The following is a 27297-nucleotide window of genomic DNA, read 5'->3' on the forward strand; positions in this document are numbered from 1 at the left end:
GAGTGCACGCACAAGCTAGTAGAAAAGATTACTTTGAAAGAATGCAAGCGGGACACCTGGATGGCTCAGTGGGTTAAAGCCTCTGCCTTCGGCTCAGGTCATGATCCCAGGGTCCTGGGATCAAGCCCTGCAGTGGGCTCTCTGCTCAGGAGGGAGCCTGCTTCCTTCTCTCTCTCTCTCTCTCTCTCTCTCTGCCCACTTGTGACCTCTGTCTGTCATATAAATAAATAAAATCTTGAAAGCAAGCAAGCAAGCACACAAATATACCTAAGGTCAGAGGAAATGGGACAACTGATGGGTAAAAATACAAATGTTTTGGGAGCGCGTGTCAAGGACAGGATGGGTAATTTGGGGAGAGCATTTGAAGTTTATACTCCGTGCCTGAGTTACGCAGCTGGTCTGTGATCCACTTCTCTGTTGTAGGGGGAGATGGAGTATGCTTTCTGGAAATTAAGACGGTAAGAGACCTGGCATAATCTCATTGTAAATGTACTAATGAAAGACCTCCTAGCAAACAAACTGGCCAACTCAGTGGTTTTCACTAGTAGCAGAGCTTATCTCTGGACTGCTTTTAACAGAATGTATCTAATTATCTAGGCTTGCTTATGAAAAATAAAACTGTGATATAGAAAGGTATGGGATATGGCCTCATGGAAAATGTTCCTGTGTGCTACATAACTGAGTATGAAATGGAGATGTTTCATGTGGCCAAACGGTAAAAACTTCTGGTTATAAAATAAATAAGTTCTGGGGATGTAATGTACAGCATGGTGACTACAATCAGAAAGAAAAAAAAAATGGAGCAATGGTACTGAGATGGTTCCTTCTGTGTAAATAACATGATTATACACATCCACCAGTTCAAATCTCATCCAAGAACCTGAGCCAGGGCCCACCATGTAAAGAAAGAGAGGACCTGAGGAGCTGGGAAGGTATTCCGTATCTCTGTCTGCTTCACCTGTGCCTCTTAATGTCTGTTAAAGCTCTGATTCATGTGAGTCTCTCTTGACGAAAACTTCTTTGTGTTTCCCACTGCCACACACACAAAGCACAGGGTGCTTTTATTTTTTTTTTTTTAAAGATTTTATTTATTTATTTGACAGAGAGAGGGATCACAAGTAGGCAGAGAGGCAGGCAGAGAGAGAGAGGAGGAAGCAGGACCCTGCTGAGCAGAGAGCCCGATGCGGGACTCGATACCAGGACCCTGAGATCGTGACCTGAGCTGAAGGCAGTGGCTTAACCCACTGAGCCACCCAGGTGCCCAGCACAGGGTGCTTTTAAAAACAACTAGTTGAATACTAAAATAATTTTATAAGGTAATTATAAATGTATATAATAAAGAGCCTAAGAGACAAAGTAAGAAAAAAAAATATTGTTTCAGGTTGGATATAACAAGCTTAGAACAATAAAATACAAAAAAGTAAAAATAAAAATGTATTTTAGAGCAAAGTGAAATGATCATTGTATTAAATTATAAAAGTGGGGGCGTCTGGTTGGCTCAGTGGGTTAAAGCCACTGCCTTCAGCTAGGGTCATGATCCCAGGGCCCTGGGATTAAGCCCCACATCTGAGTCTCTGCTCAGCAGGGAGCCTGCTTCCCCCTCTCTCTCTGCCTGCCTCTCTGGCTACTTGTGATCTCTGTCAAATAAATAAATAAAAATCTTAAACTATAAAAGTGGTAATAGCAGCTACTCTAATTTAGGAATGATGAATTTAAAGAAAGATAACATCACATAGCAAACATGTGAAGTATATATGCACAACTCATTTGAAAATCACACTTTTCACCCTGGCATGGCAAATATGATGGCTTCTGAGATAATTATACAAGTTTGTCTCAATTTTTGAAGTATTTTAAGAATAATATCATTATTTATATTTTTTTCTATTTGACCATAATGCCTAATATTAGGCACAAGTCTATTATAATTGTCTGTTTCTTAAACTTAGAAGTCAAATTTGTTTTATTTAATTTTCTAAAATTAATAGGTTTTTAAATGTATTTTAAGTATTTATTTATTTTATGTATTTTTATGTTTTTTAATGTATTTTTTTATTTTAAATATTTTATTTATTTATTTCACAGAGAGAGCTAGAGAACACAAGCACTGGGAGAGGGAGAAGTAGGCTCCCTGATGTGCAAAGAGCTCAACTTGGGGCTCCATACAAGGACTCTGGAGCCATGACCTAAGCCAAAAGCAGATGCTTAACTGACTGAGCCACCGAGGCATCCCTAAAATTAACAGGTATTTAAATTTAAATTTCAAAATAATATGACTTTAAGAAAAAATACTTTTTTCTTTATTGTTTAACTAGAGTAATGTAAAAGCTTCAAATTCCTGTGACTTCAGAAACAGAGGACACAATCAAAATTATTGGAATATCTTAAAAGGAGGCTGACTCCCTCAGAAAAAGGAGTTATTTTACTCAAGGTCAATTCTGTGTTATACATTGATTGTGCAGCTGCTGAGATGGTCAGAAATTTGTCATGGATTCTAAATAAATAAATATTCTTTTTCATGCCTATGAAAACTAGCCGGCCCATGGGGTTATCTAAATAAGGCATAAAATAGTTTTCATCTCACAGAAAATTAAGATAACTTGATCCAATTAAACATAAAATTGTCATTTTTGGATTCTAACCCCAAGAATAAAAGGCAAATTAACTTTATTTTCCAATTTCTTATTTTTAGAAGGGATATAAATGATTTCTTAAAAGATTTTATTTATTTATTTGACAGAGACATAGAGAGTACAAGTAGTCAGAGCAGCAGGCAGAGGGAGAAGAAGAAGCAGGCTCTCCACTGCACAGGAACTCCGATGTGGAGCTCGATCCCAGAACCCTGGGATCATGACCTGAGCCGAACGCAGTCCCTTAACTGACTGAGCTACCCAGGCGCCCCACAAACGATCTTATAGTTACCCAGATATTGTATGGTTAAAAAGAAGAATTTTAAACTGCCTTCTACTACTGTCCTTCTCAAACATTTTCTTGATAAATAGCAATAAACAGAACTATGTACAGTTCTTAGTAAAGCTTTTAATATATACAGTTTAATATCGCTAACAATAAGATTATTCAGTGCTGTGCTCTGAATACTTGTACTCCCCTAAAACTTGTTATGTTGAAATGTTGATGTGATGGTATTAGGACATGGGGACTTTGGGATGTGCTTAGGTCACAAGAGTGGAGCCCTCCTGAGTATGATCCCTGCCTATATCAAAGACTCTAGAGAGCTCCGGAACCCCTTCCGCCCGCCATGTGAGACACATCTAGAGGGTGCTGGTTATTAACCGGAAAAAAAAATGCTGGCACCTTTATACTGGACTTCCAAGCCTCCAAAACTGTGAGAAATAAATTTCTGGCATATATAAGCTCCCTAATTTGGGATATTTTGTTATGGTAGCCCTTCCGGCCTAAGACACTGGGAACACTGGCATTCAGGAAAAAAATCACAAAGGAATAACTTAAGTGCCAGGCACATCTCCTGTGTACTTCATGAAAAGAAGTGGTAATAATTATGATACTGTATCTTTATTTATTTACTCAAACTGGTCTTCAAGTCATTTTAGATGAAGTGAGTTAACTCTATGGGTAAGATACTCATAATGCTGTGCACCAAACATACAAATTGTGACAGCTTATAAATGAAAATGACTCTTCCCCAAAACTGGGGGAAAAAAATGAATGGACTATTTTATCCAAATATGCTTTTTGAAAGGGAAATCTGAATCTACAAGTTTATAAGAAATGAAGTGAATTAGACTAGATGAAATATGCAAGGCAGTTTTAAAACATCACCTTAGATATATTTGACCAAGAACTTATATTTTTTAATAGGTTCTCCAAAAAATATTACAAATAATTAACTATTCCTTGTCCCCTCTGCATGGTGTATCCAGAACTATGGTACTGATATGATCCTGGAAACCACTCCATAAGGCTGACTATCCTAAAATGAATTATATTTCTACCAGAACAAAGTCATAATTGGTATGATCTTGATCAGGGACTTAGGATCAAAAATCAGAGCTGTACCAAACAGTATCATAAAAACATGTGTACATTTGTATAACAAATTAAAATGTCAAAAAATGTGCATAAGCACACCCCATACAACGATTCTACTAAAGGCTTTAAATCATATCTATATGAGCATATGTCACAACCTGATCAACAATTATACCTTTAATTCACCTATATTTATTATGTATCAGGCACTATACCAAACGCTGTCAGAAATGCTAATATGTATGAAACTTCTTCCATTTAAATGAATGAGATCTAACAGGTAAAATGAAACCTATTCATTCAAGTAACTAAGTAGTGGGTGTGATGTGATATGTGATACAACTTAGAAGGACATTGATGGGAAAAGCATCATTAGTAACTGGAAAAATCAGTAAAGGCATTATGGATTAGAGCTATTAATCTAAAATTAATATACTGGTTATCAACAAATGTAATTCAATGTTTAATGAGTGATACTTGTGATTTTCCCTCTGAAAATTTATGAGGATTGAAAAGAACGATTTGTGTGCCTCCATTTCCTTACAAATATTAATGGCTCCTTTTTCTCATTAAATGTACTTGTAGCTTGCAATAACTACCTTTAATTCCGTTGACAATGAGTTGAACCAAAAGCTGAGATCATTATTTTAACTCTCAAAAAGCCAGTAACATTTTTACATACTTGAAAGTCTCATTTAGGATTTCAGAATTAGGAGGAAATATTTATTGAATTAGATCTTCTAATTATCATCTTTCCTTTGCTCTTAATTTTGAGCTCCAAAAACTACATGTAAGTGTGAAATGTAATGCCACAAATCTAAGTGTGAAAATACATATACTAAAAGATCAGCAGAGTTCATTTGACTGGTAGATGGTAAACGTGACGTATTTTGAAACAGATTGTTTGAACATGAATGTACTTTCTTCTTCTCCTGCTGCCTCTTAGAGTAACTGCTCGACATTAGCAGTTGGGCCTCTGTGGTAGAAATTTGCAAAAAATATAACTTACATATATATAATGATGTCAATTAAGCACCCGAGCTAGACTCCATATAAAATTAGGGTCACAGGAATTCACATATCCTGAATGTGGTTCAGGATCAAACATTCAAATGCTTGATTTGGATTACGGCCTGTGATATCAAATGGCCACAATCCAAATCAAACATTCCCCTCACATTGTGAGTTTTAAAATAGTGAGAATTATTAAATCTGAATTATTAAATTATTAAACAATGACAAGATCACATTAATGTCACCCAACCTAGAACTCTAATATCTTCCAAGCCTGTGTCTTCTTTGTATCTTCAGAGCAGGTTCTTAATAAATATTTATTTAAAGAAATTGCAAACAGAAATGCCTGGGTGGCTCAGTTGGTTTAGCATCTGCTTTTGGCTCAGATCATGATTCCCAAAACCTGGGATTGAGTCCCACATCAGGCACCCTGCCTGCCACTTCCCCTGCTCGCGCTCGATCGTGCTCGCTCTCTCTCTCTCTCTCTGACAAATAAATAATTAAATAAATAAAATCTTAAAAAAAAAAAAAACTGTGAATAAATAGATAAATAAATGAATAAAGGATATGCTAATAAAGGAGAGAATAGTAGGCCCCAGAAGAAAAGTGAATGCACAGCTTAGTGCTTGGCTATTTAAGTCTTTTTTTTTTTTTTTTAAGATTTTATTTATTTATTTGACAGAGAGAGATCACAAGTAGGCAGAGAGGCAGGCAGAGAGAGAGGGGGAAGCAGGCTTCCTGCTGAGCAGAGAGCCCGATGCGGGACTCGATCCCAGGACCCTGAGATCATGACCTGAGCTGAAGGCAGCAGCTTAACCCACTGAGCCACCCAGGCACCCCGGCTATTTAAGTCTTAATCTTAAGATTATCTAACTATTGTCAGTAATATCTTAAATTCTGGATCTCAACATACCAAGAATTAAAATATGACACGAGAAGCTAATAATCTGCAAGTAACTTCTTTTTTCCCCTCAAATATATATCTGGTCTGTTCTTCTTCCAAAGAAGTCCTACAAGTTATTTAGCGTTTTGTTTTTTGTTTTTTGTTTTTTTTTTAATTTTGTTTTTACTATGCCATTCACAGTTCCTACAGAAAGGCAGCAGGATGCCAAACTGAAAATAAGAGAAAGTACACTATCAGAGTAAAATAAGCCATAAACGAAAGCTGTCAGAATCTTTTAGCACAAACAGATCAGGGCAATTTTGTGCATGCATTTGCTGAGTAATCTAGAGATAACACAACTTTCCAAATCAGCATTTTAATGTAATAAAAATAAATACTTTCAAATTCAGTTAGGTTCCCAGGAACTTAATCACATAAAATTAATTTAGATATAGACAGCTCAAGGACTTTAGGTCAAGACGAGTACACATCCCAAAAAAACAAAACTTGTAATTATAAATTATGTCTTAATCTTTTTCAAACACCATGACCAGCACAAGGTGAGGCATGTCCAGGGAAGGAGAAAACAAACAGAAGTTTCAGTTAATTAAAAGAAATGAGATACACTATTTTTTTTTAGAATAAGGTAGTCATTAGTGCCCAACAAATATATCTAGTCTACACCTTCCAGACACAAGGAAGAGAATGTATTTCCTGGAGCTCTCTGTGGCTAGTTTGGGCCAAGTGACTAGAACTAGTCAATAAATTGTAAGAGAAAGTGATATGAGTCTCTCACAGGTCAGAGCACTTATTACTGGGATGACGTCCTCCTGAGATCTCTTTTTGCTATGGTGAATGGCAATATTCACAGTGGTAGCTGGTTGAAAAGCTTGGACACTGAATGAGACATTAAACAGAACTCCCAGAAACTTCCACAACTAACATACAGCCTGAATGAGAAGTAAATCCATACTATGAAAGTGACTAAGATTCAGAGGTTATATGCTATTCCATATCCTAGCTTAATCTCATTCATAAATTCAATCATTTTCCTTGCTGTAAGAATGCCAGAGCCTCTGTATTATCCATTACATATGAATGTCCATTACATATGAATATATCCTCACATTAATAATTTTTTAAGAGCAAGGTGATCTTGCAAATACATATGGAGTTAAATGTCACTGTGTAAAACTGTTCAAGAAACCATGACATCTCCTTAAATTTATTCATTTATATACCACAGTCTGAAGGAAAAGTTCCTAGAAAGAATGAGCCTATTTTTGGAAAAGCTCTTTAAGATATTTGGACCATACTATTTTATCAAGAAAGTAACTCAACAGAGGAAAATGAAGAAAAATCTTTACTTAAAGGAACTTGAAAAAATATAATAAACGTGAATGCTTATCAATTTTTTCCAGATATATTTTGGTTTCCTACAATAAATTTAAGCCAACTCCAATTTCTTCTGAGCCACTGATGTTCAAAGAGTTAATGCATCCTCCCCTCAAACTGAAATACCCCCATCCAAATATACAAAAAAAACTAGCATTGTGGTCTATCTAGCCTATTAGAGTATATCTTTGGTTATTCAAAAACTCTTAGCATCTTAATAAATAAAACTATATTCCATGGGTAAACTTAAATCCCCATGAACTAGATAAAATGCTCCAGTTCCTTCTAAATATGAATATCTTTTTTTTTGTGAAAAAGTTCCTTTCTAGATGAGATATCCTTCAGTAAATACAATGATACATTCATTAACATATCAGTAAATACTACTACATTTTAAGTTCAGAATCAGCACTAAATTTTGTTTCATTTTTGTATCCCTTACAGAGGGCTGCATAGGCTGCCTTAAGTAGAGCAAGTATAGGCTGCCTTAACTGTGTTAACTTCATTACATAGAAATAATGCAAAAAAAATTTAATTTCAAATCCATTTTATTCTCCACAAAGCATCTAGGGTTTAAAGTTAGGTAGAATCCAAATCTAAATCCTATCTCTACCTATATCTGTATTTTGGGGCAAGATACTTATCTTCTCAGTGCTTTATTGTCCTCTTTTATGAATGTGATTAATAGTAGCATCACTTGGTTCATAGTACAGTTAAGGACTTTATGTGAAAATACACATGAAGCATTAAGAGCAGTCCCTTGGTCCAAATAAGTATTGAAAATACATGTTCCTATTATTGATCTAAAAGGAAAGAATAACTGAACATCTTTTCTTAAATACATAGTTACTTGAATTATTTTCAAGGAGGAATATAGAAAATGTGTGTCACTATTCACAAGTAAAGATATAATTTCTTAAATATGTTACTTTTTCACATAAAACTAAAACTACTTCCTACCATGCCTCTAAGTACTAACATTTGTTCCTTATATTGCTATGAACACAGAAATATAAGGAATATATTTCAAGAATATATTTTATCTTTAAATATATTTAAAGATATATTTTAATATATCATTATAATATATAATACACATTTTAATTATATATAATTTATCTAAGAATATATTTTATCCATTTTAAATTCATGATTACACTGTGAATGAAAAAGATGAGGTATTAGTTGTGAAATCCCAAAGAAAACAGTAAAGTCATAAAATAATCTTTGATAGGTTTCATATGGAAATTCAAACATCAGTATTTATCTCAAAGAGTATAACCTATAAATTCAATGAAATGAAATGAAATTTCATTGAAATAAAATGAAATTCAATGAAAATGTACAATATTTCAACCAAGTTTCTAACAATGAAAGCCTTTCCCTAACCGTGACAATGATGTAACCCTGCCATCTAGTGGCAGATCCATACCACTACAGGGACACTTCTTGAAAACTACAAAAAGCCTCAAATAAAGAACAAACTCGCATTTTTGTGTTCTGACATTTTAAATTTTAAATCCTGAAAGTGGATCTGGGAAGAAGAGTAATTTTAGATGTTACAAGGAGAATTACTTAAATATATTATGGAAAACGTGAGATAGAGTATGTTAAAGGCCCAACTTTGGGCAAGTCTAATACACAGTATACAATTATTAATGTATCTCTATGAAGAAAAATGAGAATTTTGTGAAAAGAAATGTTTCATGAAAAGTCATTAGCCATAACTTTTAGTGTTGCATCAACCCGAAATCTTTTTTAACGTGTTCTTACACTTAAAAAATACCAACTGTGGGGCATCAGTTGGTTAATCATCTGACTCTTGATTTCAGCTCAAGCCATGATCTCAGTGTCATGAGTCTGAGCCCTGTGGGTCTCCATTCTGGGCGTGGAGTCTGCTTAAGATTCTCTCTCTCCTTCTGCTCCCTCCTCTTCTTCCCCTCCAGTCCACACAAAAGCACTCCTTCTCTCTCTCTATTAAAAAAATTAAAAACGATGAGGAGTCAAGATGGCAGAGAAGTAGCAGGCTGAGATGATATCAGGTAGCAGGAGATCAGCTAGAGAGCTTATCAAACCATTGTGAACACCTACAAATCCAACAGGAGATCCAAGAGAAGAAGAGCAGCAACTCTAGAAACAGAAAACCGACCACTTTCTGAAAGGTAGGACCTGCGGAGAAGTGAATCCAAAGCGACAGGAAGATAATCTGTGGGGGAAGGGGCCGGTTCCCAGCAAGTGGCAAAACAACGGAGCACAAAATCAGGACTTTTAAAAGTCTGCTTCACTGAGGGACATTGCTCCAGAGGCTAAGCTGGGGTGAAGCCCACACAGGGACAGCATCCCGTGGGGTACAGGTCCCGTGGGGTCACAGAAAGATTGGGGCTGAGTGTTACAGAGCTCACAGGTATTAGAGCGGGAAAGCTGGGTACAGAGACAGAGCCAAGGAATGAGCTCTCAGCTCAGGGTTACCCTATCGTGATCCGTGGCACGAGCCAGTGCTCTGTGAGTGGGGACCCACAAGATCCATGGAGAACCCCCTGGAAGAGCACCGGTATCTGTGGGGTTTGGAGACTCCATGCTGGGCGTGTGCCAGAGACAGAGAAGCTTGGTCACAGGCTGGATGAGCTCGGAGCGCCGGCGGAGGCCAGGGAGATGGGAGGGATTGAGCGCTTTTCTCCAAGGGCGCACTGAGGAGTGGGGCCCCGAACTCTCTGCTCCTTCGGGCTGGAGATCAGGAGACTGCCATTTTCATTCCCATCCTCCAGAACTCTATGGAAAGCATTTAGGGAACAAAAAGCTCCCGAAAGCGAACCTAAGCTAATTACTTAGCCTGGCCCTGGGTAAGAGCGGTGCAATTCTGCTTCAGGCAAAGACACTTGAGAATCACTACAACAGGCCCTTTCCCAAGAAGATAAAAAAAAAAAAAAAATCCAGCCAAGACCATGTTCACTTACCAAGGAGAAAAGCAGAATTACAGAGGAGGAGAAAGCAAAGCATGGAATTCATGGCTTTCTCCCCATGATTCTTTAGTCTCGCAAAGTTAATTAATGTTTTTTAATTTTATTTTTGTCTTCTGCTAAATTTTTTTAAAACTTTTACACTTTCCTCTTTTAACTAGTTTATCTTAATACATTTCCTATAAAAAATCTTTTTTGAACCTTCATTATTATAGTCATATTTTATCTTTCATTGCATCTAACTTTATTTTTTGTATACACATAGTGTTTTTTTCTTCTTAAAAAATCTGGGGTACAACTACTTCTAATGGATCAAAATACACCCCAAATCTAGCACAGGGCTTTGTTCTAATCTCCAGCCTGAGCAAATTCTCTCCATTTTCTTTTTCTTTATTCTCCCAACCAACTTATCATATCAACTCCTTTTTTAGAATTTTTAAAAATTTTTTCATCTTTATAGTCATATTCCATCCCTTCACTGTGTTTATATGTTTTTCATTCTTTAAAATTTTGGGAGGTGGTTTCTTCTAAGATATCAAAATACTCCCAAAATTAAGTGAGTGACCCTGTTCTATTCACCAGTCTAATATATATATTTCTTTCTTTTTTTATATTTTTTTCATTTCTTTTTTTAAATTTTTTTTCTGAACTTCTTTTTACCCCCTCTATTCCCCCCATGATTTGGGGCCTCTTCTGATTTGGTTAAAGCACATTTTCCTGGTATCTTTGCCACCCTTTTAGTATTTTATTCGCTCCTTCATATATTCTTATCTTGATAAAATGACAAGGTGGAAAAACTTACCACAAAGAAAAAGAACAAGAGGCAGTACCAAAGGCTAGGGACCTAATCAATACGGGCATTGGTAATATGTCAGATCTAGAGTCCAGAATGATGATTCTCAAGGTGCTAGCCAGGCTTGAAAAAGGCATGGAAGATATTAGAGAAACCCTGTCTGGAGAAATAAAAGCCCTTTCTGGAGAAATGAAGGAACTAAAATCTAACCAAGTTGAAATAAAAAAAGCTATTAATGAGGTGTAATAAAAAATGGAGGCTCTTACTGCTAGGATAAATGAGGCTAAGAGAGAATTAGCGATATAGAAGACCAAATGACAGAGAATAAAGAAGCTGAGCAAAAGAGAGACAAACAACTACGGGACCACGCGGGGAGAATTTGAGAGATAAGTGACACCATAAGACGAAACAACATTAGAATAATTGGAATTCCAGAAAAAGAAAGAGAGAGGGGAGCAGAAAGTATATTGGAGAGAATTATAATAAAGAATTTCCCTACTATTGCAAAGGGAACAAGCATCAAAATCCAGGAGGTGTAGAGAACTCCCCTCAAAATCAGTAAGAATAGGTCCACACCCCGTCATCTAAGAGTAAAATTTACAAGTCTTAGCGACAAAGAGAAAATCCTAAAAACAGCCCGGGACAAGAAGTCTGTAACATACAATGGTAAAAATATTAGATTGGCATCAGACTTATCCAAAGAGACCTGGCAGACCAGAAAGAACTGGCATGATATATTCAGAGCACTAAACGAGAAAAACATGCAGCCAAGAATACTATCCAGCTAGGCTATCACTGAAAATAGAAGAAAGATAAAAAGCTTCCAGGACAAACAAAAACTAAAAGAATTTGCAAACACCAAACTAGCTCTACAGGAAATATTGAAAGGGGTCCTCTAAGCAAAGAGACAGCCTAAAAGTAGTAGACCAGAAAGGAACAGAGACAATCTACAGTAACAGTCACCTTACAGGCAATACAATGGCACTAAATTCTTATCTCTAAATAGTTACCCTGAATGTAAATGGGCTAAATGCCCCAATTAAAAGACACAGGGTATCAGAATGGAAAAATAAACAAAACCCAGTAATATGCTGTCTACTAGAAACTCATTTTAGACCCAAAGACACCTCCAGATTTAAAGTGAGGGGGTAAAAAACAATGTACCATGCTAATGAACATCAAAAGAAAGCTGGGGTGGCAATCCTTATCTCAGATCAATTAGATTTTAAGCCAAAGACTATAATAAGAGATGAGGAAGGACACTATATCCTACTCAAAGGGTCTGTCCAACAAGAAGATCTAACAATTTTAAATATCTATGCCCCTAACATGGGAACAGCCAAATATATAAACCAATAATAACAAAATCAAAGAAACACATCGACAATAATACAATAATAATAGGGGACTTTAACACTCCCCTCACTGAAATGGTCAGATCATCCAAGCAAAAGATCAACAAGGAAATAAAGGCCTTAAATGACACACTGGACGAGATGGACATCAGATATATTCAGAACATTTCATCCCAAAGCAATAGAATACACATTCTTTTCTAGTGCACATGGAACATTCTCCAGAATAGATCACACCCTGGGTCATAAATCAGGTCTCAACAGGTATCAAAAGATTGGGATCATTCCCTGCATATTTTCAGACCACAATGCTCTAAAGCTAGAACTCAATTACAAGAAGAAATTTGGAAAAAAACTCAAATACATGGAGACTAAACAGCATCCTTCTAAAGAATGAATGGGTCAACAAGGAAATTAAAGAAGAATTGAAAAAAAAATTCATGGAAACAAATGATAATGAAAACACAATGGTTCAAAATCTGTGGGACACAGCAAAGGCAGTCCTGAGAGGAAAATATATAGCAGTACAAGCTTTTCTCAAGAAACAAGAAAGGTCTCAAATACACAGCCTAACCCTACACCTAAAGAACCTGGAGAAAGAACAACAAAGAAAGCCTAAACCCAGCAGGAGAAGAGAAATAAAAAAGATCAGAGCAGAAACCAATGAAATAGAAACCAAAAAAACCCAAAGAACAAATCAATGAAACTAGGAGCTGGTTCTTTGAAAGAATTAATAAAACTGATAAACCCCTGGCCAGACTTATCCAAATGAAAAGAGAAAGGACCCAAATAAATAAAATCATGAATGAAAGAGGAGAGATCACAACCAACACCAAAGAAATACAAACAATTATAAGAACATATTATGAGCAACTCTACGCCAGCAAATTTGACAATCTGGAAGAAATGGATGCATTCCTAGAGACATATAAACTACCACAACTGAACCAGGAAGAATTAAAAAACCTGAACAGAACCAAACCAGTAAGAAGATTGAAACAGTCATAAAAAATCTCCAAACAAACAAGAGCCCAGGACCAGACAGCTTCCCAGGGGAATTCTACCAAACATTTAAAGAAGAATTAACTCCTATTCTCCTGAAACTGTTCCAAAAAATAGAAATGGAAGGAAAACTTCCAAACTCATTTTATGAGGCCAGCATCACCTTGATCCCAAAACCAGACAAAGATCCCATCAAAAAAGAGAATTACAGACCAATATCCTTGATGAACACAAATGCAAAAATTCTCACCAAAATACTAGCCAATAGGATCCAACAGTAAATTAAAAGGATTATTCACCACGACCAAGTGGGATTTATTCCAGGGCTGCAGGGTTGGTTCAACATCCACAAATCAATCAATGTGATACAATACATTAATAAAAGAAAGAACAAGAACCATATGATACTCTCCATAGATGCTGAAAAAGCATTTGACAAAGTACAGCATCCTTAACTGATCAAAACTCTTGAAAGTGTAGGGATAGAGGGCACATACCTCAATATCATCAAAGCCATCTATCAAAAATTCACCGCAAATATCATTCTCATTGGAGAAAAGCTGAGAGCTTTTCCCTCAAAGGTAGGAACACAGCACAGATGTCCATTATCACCACTGCTATTATTCAACATACTACTGGAAGTCCTAGCCTCAGTAGTCTGACAACAAAAAGAAATTAAAGGCATCCAAATCAGCAAAGAAGAAGTCCAACTATCACTCTTTGCAGATGATATGATACTGTATGTGGAAAACCCAAAACACTCCACTCCAAAACTGCTAAAACTTGTATAGGAATTCAGTAAGTGTCAGGATATAAAATCAATGCACAGAAATCAGTTGCATTTCTTTACACCAACAACAAGACAGAAGAAAGAGAAATTAAGGAGTCAATCCCATTTACAACAGCACCCAAAACCATAAGATACCTAGGAATAAACCTAACCAAAGAATACAACCAAAGAATGTATACTCAGAAAACTATAAAGTACTCATGAAAGAAACTGAGGAAGACACAAAGAAATGGAAAAATGTTCCATGCTCCTGGATTGGAAGAACAAATATTGTGAAAATGTCTATGCTACCTAAAGCAATCTACACATTTAATACAATCCCTATCAAAATACCACAAACTTTTTTCAAAGACATGGAAAAAATAATCCTAAAATTTATATGGAACCAGAAAAGACCTCAAATAGCCAAAGGAATATTGAAAAAGAAAGCCAAAGTTGGTGGCATCACAATTCCAGACTTCAAGCTCTATTACAAAGCTGTCATCATCAAGAAAGCATGGTACTAGCACAAAAACAGACACAGAGATCAATGGAACAGAATAGAGAACCCAGAAATAGACCCTCAACTCTATGGTCAACTAATCTTCAACAAAGCAGGAAAGAATATCCGGTGGAAAAAAGACAGCCTCTTCAACAAATGGTGTTGGGAAAATTGGACAGCCACATGCAAAAGAATGAAACTGGACCATTTCCTTACACCACACATGAAAATGGACTCAAAGTGGATGAAGGGCCTCAATGTGAGAAAGGAATCCATCCAAATCCTTGAGGAGAGCACAGGCAGCGACCTCTTCAGCCTCAGCTGCAGCAACTTCTTCCTAGGAACATCACCAAAGGCAAGGGAAGCAAGGGCAAAAATGAACTATTGGGACTTCATCAAGATCAAAAGCTTTTGCACAGCAAAGGAAACAGTTAACAAAACCAAAAGACAACTGACAGAATGGGAGAAGATATTTGCAAACGACATATCAGATAAAGGGCCAGTATCCAAAATATATAAAGAGCTTAACAAACTCAACACCCAAAGAACAAATAATCCAATCAAGAAATGGGCAGAGGACATGAACAGAAATTTCTGCAAAGAAGACATCCAAATGGCCAATAGACACATAAACAAGTGCTCCACATCACTCCACATCACTCGGCATCAGGGAAATACAAATCAAAACCACAATGAGATACCACCTCACATCAGTCAGAATGGCTAAAATTAACAAGTCAGGAAATGACAGATGCTGGCGAGGATGCAGAAAGGGGAACCCTCCTACACTGTTGGTGGGAATGCAAGCTGGTGTAACCACTCTAGAAAGCAGCATGGAGGTTCCTCAAAAGTTGAAAATAGAGTTACTCTATGACCCAGCAACAGCACTACTGGGTATTTACCCTAAAGATACATAGGTAGTGATCCGAAGGGGCACATGCACCCGAATGTTTATAGCAGCAATGTCCACAATAGCCAAACTATGGAAAGAACCTAGATGTCCATTAACAGATGAATGGATAAAGAAGCTGTGGTGTATATATATATACAATGGAATACTATGCAGCCATCAAAAGAAATGAAATCTTGCCATCTGCGACAAAATGGATGGAACTAGAGGGTATTATGCTTAGCAAAATAAGTCAGTCGGAGAAAGAAAACTATCATATGATCTTCCTGATATGAGGAAGTGGAGATGCAACGTGGGTGGTTTGGAGGGTAGGAAAAGAATAAATGAAACAAGATGGGATCAGGAGCGGGACAAACCATAAGAGACTCTTAATCTCACAAAACAAACTGAGGGTTGCCAGGGGGAGGGGAGTAGGGAGAGGGTGGGGGGGTTATGGACACTGGGGAGGGTATGTGCTATAGTGAGTGCTATGAAGTGTGTAAACCTGGCGATTCACAGACCTGTACCCCTGGGGCTAATACTACTTTATATATATATATATATATATATATATATATATATATATATATATATAAAATTAAAAATTAAAAAAAATTAAAAGCAACAGTAATAAAGTAAAATATCACCCCCCCCAAAAGATGAAATATAATATAGGATCTTTCTCTCTATAAATATAAACATAAACAGACAATCATTTTTTAGTATAATGGAAACAAAAGTCCACTATCATTTGTTGTTTTGTAGTTACTGATCTGCCCAAGAGTAAGATCTGTCCAAACCTGACCTAATTGCTAGAACTTTTAACTTTGAGTACAGTGGTTCTGTTCTCACTCAGTGCTGCCTCAGTAACTTAAGACTTCTTCGCAATAAAATTGTTAAAATTGGATGAACTATTTTCATTTGAAACCAAATCATCTAAAATTCAGAGATAAAATGTACAAGTAATTTAGTTTTGAGGATTTTTCACACATATCCATGAACAGGAAGATAGGTAGGTAGGTAGGTAGGTAGACAAGTAGATAGATCATTTTTAGAAAACACTGTTATATATCAAGAATAAAAAACACGGCTGAAAAAGGAAACATCTGTGAGAAAGTGAGCAAAGAGAATTCCAAAAGTCAAGCCCACCCCAGTATTTGTGCGATCCAAGGCTCTCCGGACCTCCTGGGCTGTAGTCTACTCATCACCTCTTCCCACCTGGCTTTATCTCTCACTGTGAAGGAGCGTCATACATGTGCCTCTAGACACTACAGTCCCCAAGTGCAAGCTCAGACCTGACTCCCTATATACACATTACCTTCACCCTCACCTGAAGGTTCCTGCAGTTTAGACAAGGAATCTGGAATCCTGGTTACCTAGAATGTGTCAAAGCTTTGGGTGGGCATTTTGTCTTGACCCCAAAGCTCCTCATTCTGTGTGGACAGGCTACTCTAAAAGGACAGGCAGAGCAGGATCCACCAAGAGGTGAATGGGTGGTAGTGGCGTTAAGTATGGCTTATAACTGGACATTTTTAGAGTGGCTATAGGGTAGAGAGATGGTGTGAAAGAATGGTTACCGAAGGGTACCCCTGTGATGTTCAGCATTTTTAATTAGTTTGTGTATCCTGGGGTCTTGTTCTAGAAGAGAGAATATCAAACCTTCTATGGAAGCAAGACAGGAATTAAGGGTAACTGTCAGGTGTACTACTATCGGTCACGACACCTAAGAATCTGAAGTGAAAACACAGCCTCTCTAACTTGGGACGTCAACTAAGGAGACCAATTTTCCCTTCAAATATGAAGTATCTATTCTTTAGTCTGTTTATTTTTTGTCAGTCTATTTTCATTTTGCAAGAGGCATAAATACTCCAGGCACATACATAATTATCTTAATTAATGCAAGTATACACACACACTTACCATGCTGTTCATTTTTGAAGATGATGAACCTGCTCTTTGCTTTCTTAAACTACTCACTTCTTCTACATTTCCATCTTTTGATTTCAAAATCATCCTGCTGCTCCCTGCAGTTCCTTCGGAAGAGGATCGCAGTCGCCTTTCTATAAATCTTCCTTCACGATATGGACTGAAGCTACTGGCAAGAACTATGAAAATAGATAAATAAATAAAAATTAATACAAATGCTTAAATGTAGTTTTTACAAATGTTCCATTGGAAAAAAATGAGAAACTCTTAGTGTCATTCATAAACTCTCTATCATACAAAAAAAATTTAATTAGTAATGGTAAATTTAGTTTACTTAATCATGTAATCACTTTGAAGCTCAAAACCTTCACAGTCATCCTTGGTTTCTCCGTATCTCAGATAAATTGCATAATCCAATCCTGTCCTTATTACCTTTAAATTGCATACAGAATCTGATCCCTTCTTACTACCTTCTCCACCAATGCATCCTGGACCAAACTCTACCAACCCTAGCTTGGGTTACTATAATACTTAAAAAGTCTCCTGCTTTTGCCCATTCCCACTTACCTCTCTCTCTTCAAAAAACAGAGCCCGCTTTCCACATGGTAACCAGAATGATACACTGAAGACATAAGTGACATTGGTCATGATCACTCTTCTAGTTATAGAGTTGGTGTTTTCCCAACCTAAGTTGCCTTATGATCTATCCCTCCATTAAGAGCCTCCCTATGTTCACCTGTTCGTGTAACTTCACCTGCTGCACCCTCCTCTACGGCCTTTAGCAGTTGCTGCAACACTGCAGGCACACTGCAGTCCCAGGACCTTTATCTCATAGGCTTTGCACAGTTAGGTTTCTCTTAAATATTTGTGTATCTTACTCCCCCATCACCTTCAACTCTTCGCTAATATGTTACCCTGATTAATACCCTGCTCACCATACTTAAAAGGGTCTTTGTGAGACCTGAGGCCAAACTATAAACAATGAACTATCAGAAAGTGAAATTAAGAAAACAATCCCATTTGTAATATCAACAAAAAGTATAAAATACTTAGAAACAAATTTACCCAAGGAAGGGAAATACCACTACACAGGAAACTATAAGACACTGACGAAAGGAGTTGAAGAATACATAAATAAATGGAAAGATATTCTGTGTTCATGAACTGGAGGAATTAATATTGTTAAAATGTCCTTACTACTTCAAGCAATCTACAGATTCAATGCAATCCCTATCAAAATTATAATGTTGCTTCTCACGGAAATACAAAAGCAATTCTACAAAAAAACCGCAAAAGATCTCAAACAGTCAAAGCAATCCTGAGAAAGAACAAAGCTGAAGGTGTCACATTGCCTGATTTCACTCTATACCACAAAGCTATAGTAATCAAACAGTACAGTATTGGCATAAAAACAGATACATGGATCAATGGGACAGAATAAAGAGCCCAGAAATAAAACCATCACATATGAGCAATTAATTTTTGTCAAAGGACCCAAGAATATGCAATGCAGAAAGGAGAGTCTCTTCAGTAAACGGTGTTGGAAAAACTGAAGAGCCATATGTAAATGAATGAACCTAGAACCCCATCTTATAGCATACAAAAAAAAATCTCAAAATGAATTAAAGATTTGAACATAAGGCCTGAAATGATAAAACTCTAAGAAAAAAAAGTATGGGTAAGCTCTGTGACATTAGTCTTGGCAAAGACTTCTTGGGTTTTGCACCAAAAGCAAAAGCAACAGAAGCAAAAATAAACAATTGGGACTATTTCAAAGTGAAAAGCTTCTGCAAGGGAAGTAAACAATCAACAAAATGAAAAGGCAGATTATAGAATGGGAGAAAATAAATTTTCAAATAGCATATCCTATAAGGGGTTAACATCCAAAATATACAAGGAACTCACACAACTCAACAGGTATATGAAAAGGTGTTCTGCATCACTATTCACCAGGAAAAGGTAAATCAAAACCATGAGATATCACCACACCAGTTAGGATGGCTAGTAGTAAAAAGTCAAAAGAGAACACGCACTGTCAATGCTGTGAAGAAAAGGGAACCTTTATACACTGATGGTGGGGATGCAAAGTGGTACAGCTACTATGGAGAAAAGTATGGAGTTTATTCAAGAAATTAAAAATAAAGTTACCATATGATGTAGGAATTCCATTTCTGGGTATATATCCAAAAGAAATGAAATCATTAGCTCAAAGAGATAGCCGTACCCCATGTTTAAAATAGCATCAGGTATATCTAAGTATGTAAACAATCTAAAAGTTCATCAACAATGAATAGAAAAATAAAGAGCTCAACTTTATATTATTTTTCATATGACTATATATCCCAGACATTCAGGTATGTATTAAATACTAGTATATACATCTTCCATAATAAACGCAGAATAAATTCAGTATTATGGAATTTAGTGTACATACCAATTCTTTCTTACATAAAATACATTTACTTAACAGGTTTTAAAATGCTGAACTTCCAAATTATAAAATCTTTATGAATGACACAAAAACCTCTCCACATACTGAAAGATAGAATACTATTATCTTTTCCTTGTTGACATTACCAGCTTATTTGTCTATCCCTCTCATTTTTACAAGTTGTAGATAACACAAATAAACAGCCAATGTCCCAAGAACCAGCAACACATTATCAAATTCATCAAACTTATTTTAATGTGTTAAATGGCTCACAATTAGGATCTTAGTCAACAGGTTAATAGTCAACAAGATATGCCCACAGAGATAAGTATACATAGCATTCAATTTGGCATCGAGGCAAATGATTGTTTATAAATAAGAATTAAGGATAATCAGGATAAGTACATTTCTACTTTTTTTGGTGCTATTTCTTTTAAAAACTGCCTAAAGTCCAATTTGAGATCCACCATTTGCTAACAGTGTGATTTCATAGTTATTTAACTTAACCTTTAATTATTAATAATTGCCATATAAAACTTTCGTTATGATTGAACAATATTGGGGCACCTGGGTGGCTCAGTGGATTAAGCCTCTGCCTTCGGCTCAGGTCATGATCCCGGGGTCCTGGGATGGAGCCCTGCATTGGGCTCTCTGCTCGGCGGGAAGCCTGCTTCCCCCTCTCTCTCTGCCTGCCTCTCTGCCTGCCTCTCTGCCTACCTGTGATCTCTGTCTATGAAATAAATAAAATCTTTAAAAAAAAAAAAAAGATACTTACCTTGATGAGCACTGAGTAAGATAAGGGATTGATGAATCACTATACTGTATACCCAAAACTAACAGAACACTGTATGTTAAGTACACTGTAATTAAATTTTTAAAAATAAATTGAAAATAAATTTTAAAAGAAGGTTAAATAAAACAATGCAAATAAATTGCTTAGCATATTTTGGGGCACACATTAAGTGTACAAAAGGTTGATCATCATCAATCAGCATTGTTCTTATTATTACTATACTATAATTAAAGAATTAACTAAAGGTATAACTAAAGCCGTAAGTACAAACAAGGCTACCAAGATCAAAAAATTTTAAAAGTAGGCAGATGCATAAAAATGATCTTGTATCAAATGTGAAAAATATTGGGCTGCATAATTATACAGCTAGAGAATTCATTCATGCATTTAAAACTTTAAAATTGGGCAGCTAGGTGCCTCAGTCGGTTAAGCAGCTGCCTTTGGCTCGGGTCATGATCCCAGGGTCCTAGAATCAAGTACAGTATTGGACTCCCTGCTCAGTGGGAAGTCTGCTTCTTACTCTGTCCTTCCCTGCCACTTGTGCTCTCTCTCATTCCCTTGCTCTCTCACAAAAATAAGTAAATAAAATCTTTAAGAAAATAAAACTTTTAAATTGTTATATTCATGGAGGAACTAATTGGATTAATCATATAATCTTAAGATTCTTGACACTCTGATATATAATTTGACTTATTATAAATTTTATATAATAATTTAGTATTATTCTTTTTTTTTTAAATATTTTACTTATTTATTTGACAGACAGAGATCACAAGTAGGCAGAGGCAGACAGAGAGAGAGGAGGAAGCAGGCTCCCTGATGAGCAGAGAGCCCGATGCGGGCCTCGATCCCAGGACCCTGGGATCATGACCTGAGCCGAAGGCAGAAGCTTTAACCCACTGAGCCACCCAGGTGCCCAATAATTTAGTATTATTCTTAATGTTTTAGAAAGAGCTGGGGTCATGACATCACTAAGCCCGGTCAGTAAGAGCCTGAATTTTGAATTGAGATGGTTGTAATTTGACCTTTGCCACTTAACAGCTATATGATCCCTTGGTCTCAGTTTACATATTTGTAAAATGGAGACCACTAATACCTATCTCATAGGGTTTTTATCCCAAACAATTATCTACTAATGTTGTGACTTCAGAAACATTACTTAATGTATCTGTGTTCCAATTATTTCATCTGTAAAATGGGTGGTTATAATTGTAGCAATTACAATCAAGTGAGAATTTGATGAATTAATGTATCCAAAGTCCACAGAATTGGAAGTAATAACGATAAGACATAAGAAGCATTCAATGTTGGGAGAAGTAGTTGGCAGTAGTAGTAGTAGTAAAAGTAATAGGAATAGTAGGAGTAGCAACAGCAGCAGCAGAGGCAGTAGGAATCACAGCAGAGGAAAAAAAAATGATAAAAATAATGTCAAATACAGACCAGTAGGTGGCATACATTCAACAGTTTTCTTTTTTTAAGATTTTATTTATTTATTTGACAGACAGAGATCACAAGTAGGCAGAGAGGCAGGCAGAAGAGAGAGGAGGAAGCAGGCTCCCTGCTGAGCAGAGAGCCCGATGCGGGGGCTCGATCCCAGGACCCTGGGATCATGACCTGAGCTGAAGGCAGAGGCTTTAACCCACTGAGCCACCCAGGTGCCCCTCAACAGTTTTCTTAAATGAAATTTAAATAACGAAGTTTTCTGTTAAATGACATACTGTAATAATTCAGCCACGCATTTCCACACACCCCGCCTTTTTTAACCAAAGAGAAAGTACCAATGCTACACGGGTATTTAATGACAGAGACAGATTAGAACTAGTATCTAGGATCCAAGGACAGTATTTTTAAATCTTACAAGCCTAATATATTTAAAGATTTATATTTATTTGTGCTGAAACATAGATTCTACTTAATAATTCAAGTTTTATTTAAAAAGGAACTAGAATTTAAATTATAGAAATTTCTTTTATAGTGACTTTGGCTGGATTCTATCCATTTCATTGACTAAGAAATAAAATTAATTTCATTGACTAAGAAACACCAATAATCTATCATTTCCTCTAACAAAGGAAATCCTTATTTTAGATAAAGCCACATTCCAAATAAAATTAATTTCTTTCCTCTTTCTTCTGAGGGCCAGGATCTAAACAACATAACTAAGAAAAATGAGTAATATTGCTGAATTACATTTTAGCATAATACAAGTAAAGTAAGTTTAAAATCAAGTAGAAAAAATATTTAAGATGAATTATAAATAAGAAAAAAGACTAGAGAGTGGAAAATAAGGAAAAGGTGGTTTCTATTCATGAGCTGGAATAAGAAAATTAAATAAATTAGAATGAAAATTCTATTTCATATTTAAAATACAAAAAAACCTGACCATACCTTTGGCAGGGTTTGACTCATATCCACAGGCTGTTTTGTTAAAAATATGATGATCACCAGAAGAAGGTATTATCCTTGAATCTGAAACAGGATGAATCCCTTTAACACGGTCAGCTATTGCTTTATGTTGCTCATAAAATCCAAGTTTCCTTGGGGAGCTTGTCGCCAACATTGTTTCACCATTTTGTACTACCATATGTTCTTCTCTTTGCATATCTCCTGATAGGTGAGTCTCTGAGTTGTTCCCATTCATAACAGGTAGTTCGGTGATTTGCAGTAACACTTCCTTCTGATTAGCAGCAGAGGTTTCTAATAAGGAATTAGATTCAGTGCTACACCGGCCTTCTAATCTGTATTTTCCAGGAGACATAATTGCACAGGGAACAGTTCCCATAAGGTCTATTGTTGTCTTTGTAACAGCAGCAGGATTGGAAGAGATCTGAGAGGTAGAATCATTGTGGCCAAAGTTGTCACAGTGGGATGCCATGCTTCCACTTTTAGGAAATGCATCCGCTTCAGACACAGAATCTTCAGTCAAGGCTAAAAATTCTGAAGGTGTCTGAGCTGTTGTAAGATCAGCAGAAAGCAATGGAGACTGTAAAGAACTTCCTGCCCGTTCTGTTACATCCACAGAACAAGATGGAGAAGCTCTTACTAATACAGGTTCTCTCTCTTGGTACTGTGTAATTTCCAATGAGAATCCAGACTGTTGTACCAATGAAATGGATTGACTCTGTGGAACTGCTTTAGAAAACTTATAATGAGATGAAAAGGATTTAGTAAGTAGCTTCTTTGTTGACTGCCTAACAGAACGGCGAGTTTGTTCCTCTGTGAATCCAGAATCATCCCCCTCACTTTTGCCAGAACTTAGGCAATTTATAAAAACATTCTTATTAGTTGAGTGCTCCTTTTCCCTTTCAAAATCTTCTGTTAAAGATCTTGTTATCTTCTTATTCCGTGAACTGCTAAAACCAACAGAATGTCTTCCCCTGGTTTTAATATGTTCTTCCAAACTCAGTTTTGGCATATTGCTATGACCAGATTGAGCACCATTTGAAATACTAAGGTTCTGGTTGGTAGAGTCTTGCTTAGGTTCACTCCCCTTCTTATGGTGGAAACTAATGGAAGGAGTACGGAATATGCTCCTGCGTTTACCTGTGCTACCTGAGCTTGAGTTAGTGCTAGAAGGAGAGGAACTGTGGACACCAACCGTATTACTGGAGGAGGGTGAGGAAGGAAGAGAATCATGTCTTCTGCTAATACTTTTTCTGAATATTGGCAACCGGGAGACCAGGGTAGATCGTCTTGATCCTGAGTCCCCCATTGGGACTCCAAGGCTTGCACTGTGAGAGCCAACTTAGCAGCCTAAAAAAAGGTTAAAATAAAAAGAACAAGTCAGTCGCATTCGATTACAAATTATAGAAATAAAGACATTTTAAAACAAAACCCTGTTTTTCAGGACATGGAATAGAATTCAGTTCATACTAAAATAACAAATGATAAAATTTTGATACTTAAGGATTTTTTTGAAATTTTAAGTAGCAAGATTATCCAATAATTTGCACAGCAATTTTATAATGGCTCAAATATTTCAAGATTACCAAGAATGCTTAGTCTGTTGAGAAGATTATTGGGTTGGGAGACACAAGATCACTATTCAAGATCCAGCTTTACTACTCCCACTAGTTCCATTTGGTAAGTTGTTTGATCCTAACTTTCTATGTCTACTGTTTTAGATGTAGTAGGCATGAGACTGCCATAATCACTTCTTTCTGGGTAAAAAGCCCCACCTCTACCTCTATTGGCCAGTAGTAGATAACATCACAGGACTCAACAGGTTACTGATCTGAACTTAACAATCACAGACCAGACCAAGGGATGATCAGACACTAGAATCTTCAGTCAAAGAAAAACAAAACTGGAAGTATTCTTCTCCTTGCAGTTTGATTTTGGGGCAGTTAGAGATATTCAGGCCTCTGGCAGAGGAAACTAAACCACAAAGGATACAGTGCAGGGTTATAAACAAGGTTAGGTTATGAGGAAACTGTGCCTTTGAGTTGAAGACAAGACTTGAATGACAACTAATTAAACTGGTAATGTTGAGACAAGTAAGAATACATACTGACAAAAGCAGAAGCATTGAAAATTTATGAACCAAATTAATGTCGGGTGCTGATGATTAAGAAAAAGAAAGAAGAGAAGGTGAAGGTGGCAGCTCTACAGTTCATTAACTGTGATGTACCAAGTACTTTTCTGACACAGATTATCTCTTGTAATGCTTCTAACTGTAGAAGCAGATAATATTACATCGTCATTTTACAGCAGAAAGGTAACTTTCTATCATTTAGCTAATAACTGGTAAAGCAGGAATAAGAAACTAATCTTTAGGTAACCACAGGATCCGCTCAGAATCAGCATAGTAATTCTGCCTTCAAAAGATGAAAGAGCCAAACCTTGTGTTGCTGACGGTCCCGCTATGCTTCCATTCCAGAGATGCCTACTTTTATCTTATATGGTCAGTCCTGCATTCTGATGACTCCCATTTTTCACTGATTTTCATAAAGTGCTGTGATTGGTTCCTGTTTTGCTTTGTTTTGTTTTGTTTCTATATCTCACATAATTCCTTAACTGTATACACCCCCTGCATGGACTTGAATCAGACTGTTTCATTTTTTTGTTTTTGCAACCAAAACTACCTAACTGAACAATAACAAATACTACATAAAATGACCAGCCCTCCATTTTATCATTCTTACAGAAAGATTATAAGATTGAACAAGTGAAATACCTTCACAGTCTTGAAGAAGTATGTAACAAAAATTTAAAAAGTACTCCCTTTCAGATTCACATTGAAAAATATGTAGTATTTTGTCCCTAATAATATAAAATCTAACAGATTTGCATTAGATGATTTTTATTAAATGCTTTCTACTTGCATCACTAAATTTAAATTTAAATCAAACTATTGTAAAACACTCCCAAAATATCTACATATTCTTAAAAGCCTTTGGGAGAATAAAGCTTAAAATATAAACAAAGACACTTAGGCTCTTAGAAAATCTCAAAAATTAAAAATATCTAATTTGCCTACAAGGTTAAATCTAAGTTAACCAATTTCTAATTTCCAAAGCAGATACCAAAAAATTAAATAAATAAATGCTGACACAAGATCAAGAAATGTTAAAAAAAAAGGCCAAGAAATATTTCAATATACACAAATACTGAAAATATCCAGTAATAATGGTAAATATCTTGACATTAATGCATTTATAACCATAGATTCACCACCAGCTAAAAATCGTAATGGTTAGTAATGCTCCAATTATGACAAAATACTTCACTAGGCATTGAATGGAAACAAATCATGCACATTAATGAAAAATCACAATTAAGAATGATGTTAACTAAAGCATCAGTAAGAGTGAAATCATGAAAAAAGTACTATTATTTTTTAAGACTTTATTTATTTGAGAGAGACTGAACACTAAGGCATCTTTGCTTTGCTTTGAGACCTGAGTGTCTAAAATAATACATAATTAGTACCCGTAGAGTAAAAGGATTTCAGAAGATAAAGTTTTAACTTCAATACATCGGTATTTCAAACCTAAATAAACCTATTTTCTGCCTCACTACCATAAATAAATGCTGCAATTTTGAGGTTAATTATATTAAATAACAACTTTTAGAGATTCATATGTTAACTGAAAGCCTTTCCAACTATAAAATCATTCAGTAATCTAAAATTTGCTTACATCTGAAAATGCTCTAGAAACACAATGCTGAACAAGTTGAATAAAACAATATATCATCATATTAACTATTAATGAAAGACTGCAACATGTTAATTTTATTTTTATTATAATTTTATTATGACAATCACCTTTTAATTTCTTAATAAACCTTGTGTATATTTTCATGTATTTTTATAAATTTCCAAGTCAGATAGAATAAACATATTTTCTCAGTTCCCCTCTAGTATTTCTTGGTTCAGAAGTCATATCACTTCAATTTAATAGATCCTAAAAAAAATATAGGTTTGAACTAGACCTGCCCCTCTTCCAGGGGCCTTTATTACTATGAACGTTATTTTCTCAAAGAAAGCAAATCTGTTATGTAAGAAGAGTGTCTTCTAACTATACCTTTAAAGCAATATGAATGAACAAAAAATTAAGACTATTGTAGACAATCC

The 27297-nt window shown here is 36.0% G+C and overlaps 1 protein-coding gene across 2 annotated transcripts in view; it reads right to left on the reverse strand.

The window, feature by feature from the left end:
* The window catches only part of CCSER1 (coiled-coil serine rich protein 1), a 1235477-nt gene extending 1211013 nt beyond the window's left edge, over nucleotides 1-24464 (reverse strand). For both annotated transcript variants that reach the window (XM_044224492.1, XM_044224493.1), the window contains exons 1-2: nucleotides 23109-24464; nucleotides 17491-17675 (exon numbers count right to left, since the gene is read on the reverse strand). In XM_044224492.1, the coding sequence (XP_044080427.1) occupies nucleotides 17491-17675; nucleotides 23109-24432 (1509 nt within the window). In that variant the 5' untranslated portion in view covers nucleotides 24433-24464. The remainder of the gene's footprint in view (nucleotides 1-17490; nucleotides 17676-23108) is intronic.
* Between the last annotated feature and the right edge of the window lie 2833 nt (nucleotides 24465-27297).

This window comes from Neovison vison, chromosome 11 (genome assembly GCF_020171115.1).
Source record: "Neovison vison isolate M4711 chromosome 11, ASM_NN_V1, whole genome shotgun sequence".
Lineage (NCBI taxonomy): Eukaryota > Metazoa > Chordata > Mammalia > Carnivora > Mustelidae > Neogale > Neogale vison.